The sequence below is a fragment of the Austrofundulus limnaeus genome, unplaced genomic scaffold (assembly GCF_001266775.1).
Source record: "Austrofundulus limnaeus strain Quisiro unplaced genomic scaffold, Austrofundulus_limnaeus-1.0 Scaffold110, whole genome shotgun sequence".
Classification (NCBI taxonomy): domain Eukaryota; kingdom Metazoa; phylum Chordata; class Actinopteri; order Cyprinodontiformes; family Rivulidae; genus Austrofundulus; species Austrofundulus limnaeus.
The window spans coordinates 1218478-1233098 of NW_013952512.1; the positions used below are offsets into that span (position 1 = coordinate 1218478).

A 14621-nucleotide genomic window follows, 5' to 3' on the forward strand; every position below is an offset into this window, starting at 1 on the left:
GGTGAAATAAATAAATAAATAAATAAATAAATAAATAAATAAATAAATAAATAAATAAATAAATAAATAGCTGTTTGAGGTCTGCTCAGGTTTGAATCAGACACTCTGGTTTCCGTTTTCCAGCTGCTGTTTTTTTCCTTTCAGGCATACAGGGTTGGTTTCAGATGAGCTGTTATTGATATAAAATGTAAAAAAATAAAAAATAAAAAAAAAGCACGTGGTTACACAAATCAGTTCACTGACCAGATGTTTACAGGCCTACTGTTTCTCTCCAAAAGTTCACCGTTTTAATTTGCAACTAATTTATTCATTAAAAAATATATATATTTCCGTCTGGGTTTTCTTTTCTCTGCAGGTCCAAACAAGCAGATTTTATATTCAGTCCTAAGTAAAACGTGCAATAAATTTATTCAGATTATTTTTTAATTGGTTTTGATTTTTAACCAATTCACATTGATCTGCTTAAAATGTTTTATTTCCCCGGTGTTGCATAATAAAATATATAGCTCTAAATATTATTTTTTTCTTATTTTGTAATTATTTAAGCGTGACTTTATTTAGTGGGTATTTAATAAAACCATAATAGCACACAAGTATAAAACACATTGTTTTATTAACTCTTTAAATTAGATAAAAGACACAAATAATAATAATAAAAAACTCCGATCACAGATGTTATAATCCAGTGTATTTCAAGTGCATTTTTTTCCAATTAAACTGTAATATATTTATATATAATATATATAGGCTTTCGTTTTCTTTTTTTAATCTTTTTTTAAATCAGGCCTTAGCATGGAAGAGGACACACAACTCAAATGTTTGGAATCATTTAAAAATAAAAAAATTCAAGTAAACTGATGGAATGTTTTTGATGTAACAAAATGTCTTACGCCTATATTCCAAACAAATGTAAACTTTGAAAAACATTTTTAAAAAATGTTAATTGGAACAGGTGAGTCAGACTACCAATGATGCAAGTATAAATTAAAAAAAAAAGTTTCTACCAGAAAAAAGGGGGAAAATGTTGATTTTAAACAGGTGGATCCTATTTACTTGCCACAGAACAACATTCACAATTTCAGACCACTTGAACCACAATCTATGAATGTATTTACAGTATAAAATATACAGGTGTGTTTTTTTATCCAATTTTAATGAGGCTTTATTTTAAAGCGTTTTTTTATGAAAAGTGAGATTTGAAAGAAGCAACTGTGACGCTCAGTCAATCATTTCTGCTTGTTTAGTGAACACCTGCAGAAGGTGCACAGGGACAGTAAACTGCTCTAAGAAATTATTTGAAAACAGGCTGGGCCAAAACGTGTTCAACAACAGAGGACAGTCACATTTCAGGTTGTTTTTTGTGTCCGTTCAAGACCTGTTTAACACTTTTTTTTAAAACGAAGTGAACAAATATTTTCTTTTTTATTTAATTATTATTATTTTTACCTCAGAGTTTCTCCAAGCTTTTGGGATTGGTCAGTATTTCTCTTGCCAGTCGCCAAGTCTGTTTGGCTGCGTTCTCTAGAGCAGAGTGCGGTTTCCCCTGGAACAGGTCTAAATTAGGCAGGAAGTAATGCGGGCACCTTCTGCACTGCAAACACGAAATGAGCTGCAATAGAATCCCGTTCAGGCGGTCGCCGAGGCAGTTTTCATCCCAGTCCGACTCCCTGGGATGTTTCTCGCACTCGTAGGAAACTAAAGTTTTCATGTGGTAGTTGTTCAGGGGCTGCCCCGGCAGCTCCAGGTGGCGGTCGCGCAGCGCTTTGAGCACCGACAAGCACTTCTTCCTGCACCCGCCCAGCAGGAGCCGGTTCTCGGCCTCGGCGAACTGCAGCACCCAGGCGTCGCTCTCCGCCGAGCTCTGCTTGCCGTTCAGGGAGTAGCACTCTTTGGACAAAAGGTTGAATCCCTCCGCTTTGACTTCCGCCACTCGGTTCGGACCGGGCCAGGGGATGTGCGGCAGAGGCCAGTGCGCGGCGCTTCGGGGCCAGATGCCGGTGCATTTGAAAGCCGGGGTGATCTGCACCACGTATCGGTCTCTGATGCGCAGCTTCACCTCGCTCGTGTCTGCGACCATTTTGACCACATCCCTGTAGCTGCACTTATCCACAGCCTGCGCCACCAGCGTCTGGAACCTCGATCGGATCTTGCGCGCCGAGAGGTAGCCGGAGGCTGTGATGAACTCCACCCAGAGAGACATGCTCCTCTTGCGGCCGTCGCTGAGCTTGAGGACGGCGCAGCCCGGGAGGGAGCCGTCGTCCACGAAGTTGAACACTCCCATCTGATTCAGATAGAGCACGACCTCGAACTCGGTGGGCGAAATGACCTCCAGTCCTTCGAATCGGTTATCCATCTCGCTGAGGGAGCTGATGAAGCGGGGCTCCTGCACCTCGACCTCCTTCAGGACATCCGACACCACCTTGCACACCTCCCGGATGGTTTTGGAGATGGCCGCCTTCCGAGATTGACATTTCTCGTTATAGTATTTGTTGAGGTGATACACCAACTTTGCCTGGGCGGCTATCATGTTAGGGCAGAGATCCGGGTTATACACCGGAGTCTCGCAGTACGCCGAGGGATCCAACGCGGCTGTTTGTACGGGAGCCAATTTTAGAGAAGACGGAAAGCTATTTAAATAGAAAAAAAAAGGTACTTATAAAATAAGGATGTGCTCAGAGCACGCGCGTAGCAGTCATCACATTCACAGCTGCTGTGCTGCAAACTGCATCGAAGTGCTAAAAGCAAGCAATGGAAATGATCCGGATGCTGTGATTAAAAGTCCATTTGCACCTCGTTTAAAAGCTGAGGGGAAAAAAAATGCCTTTTATTTTCTTCTCGGAACGCTGTGCCAGTTAGGAGTCCGCGTAATTGCGCAGAGCGGAGTGTGCCCTCTTTACGCAGACGCCTGGTGTTGCCGTGTTTTACAACAGGGAGAGACACACACGCACGCAGGCACGCACACGCACACACTTTATTAAGAGGGAGGAGTTGAAACCAAGATGTCCAATCGCTGTCCAGTGCGTCACCGCAGCTTGTCGGAAACAAATCCATCCCCGGCTGTTATATACGAAAGAAAAAAAAATTAAAGGTTCTAGTTGTGTGTGAGGAGCGGAAGTACACCTACGCGTTTGAGCTGAAGACCGAAAAAAAGAAGAAAAAAAAACTACATATTTATTTTATTTGTTATTTTTTTGTCTTGGACTTTATCGTCTCATTTTTAGTTTGCTGTTCTTAATCTTGTATAAAACAGTAGGTGCGTTTAAAATGCTTTAAATTTCACGTTTTCTGAAAATAAATGTTTGCTATTATTTGAAATCGTTTTAATCGCATTTGTAATAAAAACACACAAGATTAATCCTATATATATATTACAAAAAATCTGTTGCAATTCTTTAACCAGAAATTGTTTTTATTTTGTACAATTTAGTTGGGAAAGCTTGTAATAATAATAATAATAATAATAATAATAATAATAATAATAATAATAATAATAATAATAATAATAATAATAATAATAATAATATTGTTTGTTTAAAAAAAGTCCTCATGGTTCATTGAAATGCTCGAGCAGCCTGAGGAGACATCAAATTAACAAAAGTCGTGAATCACAGCCCAATTAGAATTCACTTAGAGCTAATTTTCGTGTTTGTTTAAAATAAATAAATACATTTTTAAAATGCAAATTATTTTCCATATTAAGACATTCAGACATTTTTTTTTGATGATTTGATGATCATCAAAAAAAAAAAGACATTCAGACATTTTTGTGAGTTTAATCAACATTTACACAACATTTATTTTATTATTTTATCTGTACCATCGTCATCAACGTTAACTTTTGTCAACTTTAAGTGCTCTTATAATTTTGTGATGTAAAGTGAAATGTGTTTTTTCAAAATTAAAAGTTAGTGGTCTGTAAAAGTATTTTAGATTAAAAGTTGTTTTATTAAATAATAAAAAATATAAACAAAAAATGCTTTTTTAAATTTATATTATTTTACAAACAGTTCAAGTAAATAATGGTAACTTGGGAATAAACATTAAATAGAGGAGGCGCTTACAGGATTTAAATGGTATATCTAAACATTTTGCACCAAGTTCTTTAAACCACACAACAACAAATAATATAAAATAAACAATAACATTATTTTAAAAATCTCCACACTTGTACTAAACCTTGTCTGGCTCTCCTCAGCACTCTGCCACTCTATCTCACATGGTGCTGTCCCTGCTTTGAAGCAAACTTCAGAAAGTAGATGCTGCACAGATCAGAAAAGGAACACGAAGACGTTTTACACTCATCTTCACCATCGTCAGAGCTGCATACGACCAGACATTATGGGGGCAGTCCGCTGCTGCTCGGCTCCAGCTCTCCCCATGTGGATGTGTCTGAGCAGAGGGGTGGGCTGTGCAGAAGGACCTTGATGGATCGGTGACTCCCATTATCATCACAACCTGTCACGGGTGCACTGCCAGTTGCAGCTTGGCGAGTCCCAGTGATAATTTTACACTGTTACCAGGCAGAAATTACACATTGGAAGTATGAAATCCAATTGGGCTTTAAGAGATATTTTAAAATATATTATCTCATTTAATTTCCTTTATTGATACACATTTTGGTAAGATTACATTTCAGAGCTGTGCATTTTGATTCCCTCTGACATATATACACTGAACATTTATGGAGCATATCATAGGTTTTTCATGTGGTGAGAAGTCACTAAAGGCTATTCCCTTCTCAAGTTTTTATAGACTTTTTCCCCCTATTCTCTCCCACTGTCTGTAGCTCAGCAGGTACTTGGTTTTTATTAAAACCAGACTTGGCTCTCTTTGCAGACTATCATCCTTAAAGTCAGTCTAGTTGCACCTCTCGAGTTTACACTTGAGCCTTTGACCATCACCATGCGTGATAGAAGGGGGGATTTTCATTGAGATTATCGCCTCCTAATCTAAAGCATGTGGCTGTGCAGATCCCACTGTAACTCAACCTGCTCCACAGTCCCATGACTCCAGCAGTTGTCAAGTCTGGCCCAAGATGATCCAGACTTCTCATTTCTTTACCACATTCTCGTCACTCCATGTACCCTGCTAGGCGACTTGGAGTCCCATCATTGTGATGAATGGGATTGTGAAACAGATTCATAAATGTATGAATGAATACGAAGATTTCTACTTCCTCTAATTTTGCCTGACCATGTGACCCTGTTTTGAAGGCCTCTTTGTTTTCAGAGCATTCCTCTACTTTTTTTCAGTTTTCTTCTCCGTTTTCTCCTTTATTCTATAAGACTGATCATCCTGTTGACATGTTTATGAATAATGTAGGTTCAGATAAAAGATATGTTTTATTTTTTTATGAAGATCTCTTGAACTTCAAAACTATTTTCTGCTGGGAAAACTGTACCTTTATGATCCGTATTATTTGTTTTAAAAACCTTCTTTGTTTCTCGTATGCTTTATTTAAACTGTAAAGATTCAAATACAAATGTGCAGGTAATTTTAAATTTCAATATCTTCTACTCTATAAATGTTGTAAAGATGAATATTTGCCTAATCCTTAAAGTGAATCATCTGTGATCAGCAATCCTATAATTATAGATTATATTTTGTGATGGCAACGCAGTTAAATATTTCATAATTGTAATAATCCTATTACACAATAACAAATAAAGCCAGGCATCTGCTTTTTCTAAATTAAATTTTGGTGTCATAGAGACCCTGAAGCCATCTTCAAAGCGACTTTACCCATGAGCCTCTAAGTTAATGCACAGATTAGTTCAAGTGGACCTAATCGGATGACATATGTCTGTATAAATCAGATTTAAAGGAGTGACACTTTAGAAATGTGACATCAAACTGTGCAAAATAATATTCTCGTGACTTGCAACAAGACGTTTTCTGTGATTATATTTGCTATAAAATGAAATTGTCATTGAGATTTTTTTATTAATGGACCATTATTATTCCTAGCAATATGGTGACTCTGTAGGAGGCCAACTAATTTTTGGGCCTGGAGCCTCACTGTGGGACCCCCTTTGGGTTGTGTCCATTCATTTATTTTCTTCTCTGCTGTGGATCAGTGGTCTCCTTTCTGGAGTTATAAAGCTGCATCACCAGCTCAAGGTTTTATTATGTTCACCTCATCAAGCTCTCCTCAGCCTATCTGAGAGCACACCAAATGCATTTTTTTTTAAAAAAGAGGTAAAAGTGTAAATTATGAAATTTAATTGATAGCTCATTTTCATTTGGCCCTTCACCCCTCCCCTTTGCAATATGGTACGCTTGTCAGCCTTAGTGATAAATTACATGCATGTATTTGCATGAATTTAGCATGAATGCAATTTAGTTTTGTTTGTCAAAGTAACAATCCAGAAAATGTCTGGATGTGTCACAAAAGAAGAAAACTGTTAATTTTGCATTCAGTGCAGCTCAACTGGCAGGAATCTGCTACAGTTCTGTTCACTTATATTTACACAAGATTTAGCATCACTTTCCTGTTTGATATGTTTTGTGGACAAAACAGGACTATTATGTTTTTATGCTTTCTTTCTTTAATTTCTTTTTGTTATGAAACTTTACTGGCTATAATTAGGGAGTTGAACATTTTTTATCAACTTTTCTTTTTTTAATTTTGTGGTCAATTCATTAAACTTTTTTCTGCTAATTCTACAATTTCTTATTTTTCCCACTGTGTTTGCCCTTGAAGGTCACCATTCAACAAATAAATTGTGATTAATCTTAATCTTTACAAAAGTGGGCGATATAATCATCTGCCCACTGACCCCCCAGATGCTCATAAAAAGAGCTATATTCAGTGCTTGTTCCTGATAAATAATTTCTTATCTCAGACAACCTGAACAGTTCTACATGCCATGTGGTCAGAGTAGGAACAGTCCTGGACAATGAATAAAGTAACAGAACTAAAAGTATATTGTTAGTTTGTGACTGTTGGGAATAAAACACTGTTGGGATAGCTTGCATTGAAATTAGGTGATGTTGCCTAAATAAGGAATGAAGGGTTCATAATTGCCAGTCTTGGAGATCTGAGGTGCGGGGTGCCAACTGTCAGAGCAGGGCTAATGATGACAAATGTCTCTCTATGCAGATGCTGCAGCAGCACAAGGCTGCAGCTGAGATGGAAGAAGAAAAGGAAATGCAAAGGGCCTAACAAGGAAAAGCTTGTTTGCACATATTTATTGACCTACATGGAAGAAAGCCGCCTGGTGCTGCCTTTGAAAACACAAAACCTGATGCTATTTAAAGCTACAAAACCTCAATTATACCTTTTAAATGATATAAATATCTGTAACTTGAACTGTAGATAACTCAGAGAGGCTTATGTTTGGTTTAAATTCATATTTTATTTATTTTGAATATGGGCGACATTTCTAATCAAACAACTCTGTTCCTTGCTAGACTTTCTTTAGCTCATTAATGCTGATTATTGTGCAATGTGGGAACATGTTGGATGACTTGGAAAAAAGCTGGATGTCTATTTTCTTTTCCTGTGGCTGGTTCTAGTTAACACAGTCAAACTGTTGGTTAGCACAGCTTTTCTTTTTCATCAAGGTCTTCTTGATTTTAACCACCTTTGTAGAAAAAAGCCATAAATCTGATTTCACTTGCTGTGACGTAGGGACACGCTAATAAAAGAGCAAGCACGGAGTGCTGCATGGCCAGCTTTCCCCAATTTGTTGCATGAATGGCTTTTGAAAGGGGTCCCCTCCTGGTACAAAAAGAGTCTCGTCTTTGTTTGGTTTTGCCCCATCTGTGTCATCTGGTGGTCTTTGCAAAAAGCGTGGTGTCTCAGGGTGCTCCCCAGTGGCGTTGCCAGTTGTTTTATAGACTCGCTAGAGTGGTGCAGGGAGTTCATAAGTTGGCTGGCCCATTGTGAGCTGAGCCCAGCTGACACGTGTGAATTGACTCCAGCATATTGACAGATCATTTCCATTAATGAATCGGAGAAGTCTGTCTTGTTTCACTCTGTGATTTACGCCCTTACTTAATCATCCTCTGAGCTAATGACTCGGCTTTAACTGTTGGATGGAGGCCTTTTGTTTACAGGATTTAAAATACTTTGCTTACCAAATTTTCATTACATGTTTTAATGAAATATAAGTGCATGTTTATCATGATGTGAAAGTCTTGCATTATCGGATTTTACAGCTGATAAGCAGATAGGGAAAGTATCAGATTTTATTTCATAAAATAACTAAAGCGAACAACCAGACATTAACCAGCCTCCATTTAAAAAAAAAGTTCATGTGCATCAGGCAGACAGCAGTTTTCTGCGGGAGTTTGTGGGCGTTTCATGATTTGATATTTAACTGCTTTTGTTTGTAAGCACTAGTGTCTCATCTGATCTGTTCTGATCTTCCCATGGCAACCTTCCAGCGAGTTCAAAGCAACAGCTGATCGTTCTGGCCTCAGTCTGGCCCGTCGCCCCCCCACCACCGCTGCCACATGGAAGCCACATTTGCTCGCCACCATTTTACGCCGCTGTCACCCTCCCTTCAAAAGCGAGAGGAAAAAAAGAAGGGGGGACGGTGAAAAGGCGAGGAGGGGAAAAGGAAGGCTCACTCTGAGCGGATGCAAGGCAAAGATGGCAGCAGAGACATTTTGTCTACTTTCATTAGTTCTGGTTGTGGTGAGCCGTGCTGAACGTTAGCCTGTTACTAGCAGAGACCACATAATGTGGAGCACAGACAGAGAGCATGTCACAATCAAATCTGCCTAATTTCCATCATCTTCACCTAAAAAGTGGGACATATGGGACCAGATGCCAATTGCTTATTTTAGATGGTAATTTGTATTTAGACTGTGTTACATGGTAGGTGTGACAAACTTTATCACACAAATTTACATAAATATTCTTATTAAAGTAAGACATTTTAAGAGCTATTCTGATTAGAGGCTTGTGTCTGTTATTAATAAACTAATGTGCTAATATTATTAATGAACTGCTGTGCTTTCAGTTATGTTCGTTAGTTTTATTGTGACAAAATGTCACATTGGGCTACACTCTGAATCATTTTAAATCCTGCCTGTCTTTTCTTTGAGTTTCTGCTGTCTGTCAGTTTAAGTTGGGATGCTCTTTGCTTTCCTAAATCTTTAAATTTTGTTTGTTTGTTTATGCCCCACTTTAATGAAAAAGGCCATTTAAACACCTCCAAAACTCCGTTTTTAAAGTTCTTCCCAAAACAGACGCTTCATCTGTTCTTTCACTCTGGATCCAATTCTTTTGTTTTTCTAAACAACGTTCACACAGTGAGCCCCAGATTGCTGTCCTGGTGTGTGTGTGAGTGGAGATGTGTCTGAATGTTGCTTTGTCCTGCTGGGCTTTCATCTGTTGGACTCATTATAGTTGTCATCTCACTGGGCTCTATTAGAGAAACTTGGGAGACGGGGTCTCCATAAAAAAGTCATGACGGGCGAAGAAGTGCTGATGCGCAGGTTCCTGCCTCCAGGCTTCCACCTGCTCCTGAACAGCCCCGAGGCACAAAAACAGGCCTCCCTGGTCAGCTGATGAAAGATTGAAGAGTGAAAGTCGTAAATTTCTTTGTGGTACCTAAAACAGAACTGGTTCTGGAACTGATGATGAGACATTAAAAGAGAGAGAAATTATTGATGTGAATTTTATGGAATTTTTTTTTCTAATGATTAAGAAAACATGCCAAAAAGGTAGATGAAAGTACCGTAAAAGTGGATGAAGTTGTGCCGTTCTACCTTGTTAAATTTCAAATGATTTTATTAGCGTCAGATCTGTGGTCTTGGCAGGGCTTTGGATGCGTCTGAGCGGGGCGTTTCGGCAGCAGGGTGAGAGCATGTCGACTGTTGACACCATCTAACGAAGGGAGGATTAGGAGTTTACAGAGGCAGTAATATGATAGGTCAAAAGGAGGAGGCACTCGGCAGCACTTGGCTCTGTAATGAATGATTGACTGGAAAAGGGGAAGCTGCCACTCGCTGGCTGAGTGCTCATCTTGACGCCTGCCGCACCGCTCCACGGCTTCCCTTGATCACGTTTCGCTGCTCCCTTCTCATCTAAGGCACCAGTCTGCAGGGAAAAGCTGCTTTTCCCTCTTATTTTTCTCTCTAATTTACACATTTAAGACATTTTTGTTTGCTCATTTCAATTCCTTTTTTGTCAGTGAGCCTCTCTCTATCAGTCTTACTTGAAGACCTGAAACCAGCCCCCCACAACACACACACACACACACACACACACACAGAGAGACACGCATACTGCTTCACTCACAACCTTCCCTTTCTCTTCTGTTTGCCTCAAGGCAATGAACTAATTTCAGGTTCCATAATTGCTGTGTGTTGTACACCTGTCTGCTATTAATTCTCCCCTGTCTCTTATTCTTTCTTTTAATGAGGTATTATTGTAATTATTGTCATTATGCTGTTTTTTATAATTAACTTGATTAATGTTGCTGTTGTGGAGCTATTTATTCTCCATAATGAGTGTAAATGTGTTGGGAACTTCTACAGCGACTAATAGTCCTCTGGTTATGAGTCAACTCAATCCTTCATCCACTCGTCCTCCAAACTCAGAGCCAGAGTTTAGTTTATCTTGGAGAAGAGAAGAACGGAGCAGCCTGGTCAGAGCTGAATAGAACTCTGCTTGTAGCCACTTTAAGACCATTACAACGCTGAAAGACTTTACAATGGGCAGCACAGCGTTTTGTTTCAGCCTGTCACAAGCACCCTGTGAAAATCAAATAGTGCTTTTCTCTAAATGAAAAGGTGAGAAAGGGTTTACCCACACTCCCAGTTTTGAAAAAATGTTTTGGTGTTTAAAAAAAGAAGAATTATTCAGTGACATGAGTTTGAATGTTATTGTTAAGAAGGCAAACTACTGGAAGGAATGTTAAAGAAAATCTTAGCTGAATGAATAATCAATTTATTTTTTTTCTTAGTGGCTCTCAATCCAATTAGGAGTTTAATAAGGGTCATGCATGGGGACTTCACGCTGCAGGTTGGTTTCTTTAAGTGGGCGGCTGAAGAAAAGGACAAGGCTGAGTTTCCTAAAGGTCCTGACAGAGTGCTGCTTTCTTTAATGTGTGGTGAGGGGGTCTTGTGCCCCGGTGAGACATTTAAACTGTTTGGGGAAGATAGATTATCTTCTTTTCTGTAATTCTAGAAAGGTTGTGGAATAATCTAACATTATGAGTCCTGGTTTCTCAGGTGGTAACAATTATTTGATCTTTTCCTGGGTCACATGTTGCACTGATGTTGCTTCATGAAATATAATATTAAATATAGAATAACCAATTTAATTTAGTCAAAATTTTGCAACTCTTTGTCTTGATCACATGCAATTATAAAAATAATTATACATCAATAAAGATGTGGCTCTCACTTATGACTCACATCAAAATAAAATTTAATTGTAATAAATACTGATAACCATTCCTGGAAAAACTCTCAAAAACTTTAGAGGGATAATAGTTTATCTTTAATACACTGTTAGACAATAGGAACATCTAGGAAAGCCCTCAAAGTGGACCTGTGAAGCCTGTCTCTGTGTTTGTTCACATTCTGCTCTGCTTTGAGCATCTGACAGCCATTTAACTCCACACGACCTGGTTCTCAAGTGCCGATGTTTTAGCGCTCTTGAATCCTGTTAGGAGCCATAATTACAACTCATGCACTCCCTGCACTCCTCTGAAGAGGCATTGAGAGAGGAAACAAACCCCGGCAACAAGAGACCTTTATTGACGTGTCAGCAAACTGCCCCACAAAGACTTAAACAACATGCAGATCAAGTAAAATAAGAAATAAACTTTGTTTTAGAAGATGTCAGTGTGAAATGTTTCTATAAGTAGAAAAAAAATAAATAAAATTTTTTGAAACAATTAGAAATGTGCATTTAACAGAATACATCTTTAAATGTCATTGTTTTTGGTTTGTGGAACTGTGGCACTTTTGAGCTGAAGTACAATCAATATATTTTCTAGGAGAAAGAAACAAAAAGGGTGAGCGTAATGCCTAATAGGTGCTCTGGTAATTTCTGAGTTTTCATAGCTTAATCCGTTCTGAAAAGCTCTGGAGAAGAAAAGCTGCAAATGGCCCTCAGTATTAATTTGATGTGACTTCTGTACAATAAGGCCTCAGGATCCCAGAAGCCCATTTTCAGGCTTACCTTCTTTCATCATCCACAGCCTTTGGAAGTTTTGCCTAAATGTTTCATGAAACTAAGGCTGTAAGCCTCTTTGGTATTCTGTCTTGATAAAGCCTGGTTTAAGACCATTGTTAGAATGTGTTCAAGGCAGAGGAATGCATACAAACACTGGAGCTGTCTATTGTGGGACATTTGAATTGATTTGGAGCCATTGATAGAGTATTTTTATTAAAACACATGTTTGCTATGGCTCATTTAATCTCTGAGCCACAGATTTTTACAAATGCAAATCATAACAGTGTAATATCTTATAGTATTTTGCATGTTTGATACGAATTAAAGGCTGCCAGGGTTTTTCTTTTCTCCATCTTCCTCAATTAAAAAAATAGTTCCTGAAATTTTTTATTTTTATTTTCTGTAGATATGTAAAGTAGACGTCCTTGTATCTTGCATTGATGTTTGTGTTGTGGTACCAATGCAACCCATTCTCTTACACTAATAGGTTGTATATATTTTCTCAAGACCTTTTTTATTGTCTGAATAACCAAAAGTGTTATATTTGTGAGTGTATCCTTTGTTCACACCAGATTTATAGACCCCAATAAGAACTACACTGGGTGGGTCACTGACCCTGGAGGAAACAGCTTGCTTTAATATGGTATAATCCAGTGTAATTAGTCAAATTACAGCTCGCCAAGCAGCTTGTGAGAGGCTGTTGGATTTGGCAGGCGCACAGGAGGGCCCGGAGTCCCACTGGACAAGAGAAATCCCACAAAGCTCTATAAAGCAATTTTACTTATACCTCATCCAGTCCATTTTTTCCTCCTTTTTTTAGTCTTCCATGTTTTTGTCTTGACAAGTCATTGTCCATTTATAGTGTTTATATTTACATTTTCTCTCATCCTCCAAGGTTGCTTTTTTCCTCCTGCCTGCAAAGGTAGCTCGAGATTACTGAAGGTCTAACATAAAACTACAAAAAATCAGAGAATTTTTGTGAGTCGTGTGCTGCATGCTAACTAGTTCTCCTTAGAACCAGGGGACAGTTAAAACAGTTCCTCATGCTGGGATTAGCATTAAGATTTCACCTATAATTACATGAGGATAAAGTACAAATTATCTAGTGCACTCAACAACCAGATTATCAGTTCAAGCCCTGCTCAGCCTACAGGGGTGAGCCTGAATAACAAAAGACTCTCATTAGCATAAATTTACAAGCCGTCTCGTTTAGAGAAGCCGGTAAGAACCTGTGCCACCTTTCCTTTGGCCCTGAATGGCTTGTTGTGCTTTTGGCAATGACTGATAAGTCAGGGTAATTCTACTTTATGCCTGAAAAAAATGCTCCAGATTTTGGCTTCACCCTGAAGGTGTCACCTACAATAATCCTCAAACCATGTCCAGACGAAAGGGTGCTGTGTGTTTTCCAGATGATATACTGCGAATGACAGAAAGAATTATACGAAGGAGGATGGATCTGTAATGTATTATTAGGCAATTCCCTCTGAATAACAGGGATAAAAGGATAATGGATGAGGGTGTCATTATTACCTTGGTTCCCGAGGAAGCACCAAACCAAAAGGTTGAGAGACAAGATTAATTGAAGACGAGTGAAGCGCTCATTGCTCATCAGACCTTTTCGTATAAACACTTGCTCTTTTTTGTCCCACTCCCACTCTCTGGCTTTCCATCCTTGTCTTGTTTTTTTCTCCTTTTCTGACTGTTACTCTGAACCCCTTTTCCTCCCACACAAGACTTAAAATAAGAAGGGAAAAGTGGGTTTTAAAATGATCAGCTTGGCAGTTTCAGCAGCAGCCAGCGGAAGCTGGTACTCAGGCCAGGAGGATTTCAGTCATCTTAAGGCTGACAAGTCCCTGAATACGTCCCATTAGGAAAAGCTTTCAGAAAAACCCCAACACCAAATGATGGCATTCCTTCTTTCAAGCTCCATGATGACAGGATTCTCAGTTAACAGTTGATACGTTGACTGTGTTTGTTTGTGTATGTGGCTGTGGGTGGGTCATCACTTGGCCAAGTTCATTAGCCACTTATATGCTAGTTGTACTTCTTTAATCATGGTTTGCTCATATGCAATTAATTTTCAGTATAGTCCCCATTAGACCAGACCAGAAACCAGTTGTACCACAAAGTGATCAGAGCAGTTTCAGACAGCTTGGCTTTCCTGTTTATACTGGAAATCTACACTGATGCTGAGTTTTAAAATGAATCTGATATAATGAAATAATGAAAACTTCCCTTAACAGACATATCTCTGTTTTTACACCCTGTAACCCAACAGTACACTGCCGTTATCACTCTCTCCTGTATGTTCAACAAAGTGGAAAGTTCTCACGGTTAGGTTATCCTATACCCAAATAGCGGAGCAGTGCCTGGATGTAGGAAGTGTGATGTTAGATGGGAACTATGTACCGTATTCCATTTGCATGGTGAATAGAAAAATGTAAATATTTTAAGGAAAAAGACTTAAGATTCAGACATT

General features: G+C 38.7%; 2 protein-coding genes across 2 annotated transcripts in view; one reads left to right on the forward strand and one right to left on the reverse strand.

The window, feature by feature from the left end:
- Window positions 1–14621, forward strand: part of nbeab (neurobeachin b) — a gene marked incomplete in the record, with an annotated part of 177610 nt that overhangs the window by 122971 nt on the left and 40018 nt on the right.
- mab21l1 (mab-21-like 1) lies at window positions 595–3319 on the reverse strand. Its single transcript, XM_014014158.1, has one exon. The coding sequence runs from the start codon at window positions 2525–2527 to the stop codon at window positions 1448–1450; it is 1080 nt and encodes a 359-aa protein (XP_013869612.1). The 5' UTR covers window positions 2528–3319; the 3' UTR covers window positions 595–1447.

What these genes read in the sequence shown, in the direction of transcription:
- mab21l1 (XM_014014158.1), bottom strand. Translation starts at nt 2,527, where the DNA reads ATGATAGCCGCCCAGGCAAAGTTGGTGTATCACCTCAACAAATACTAT.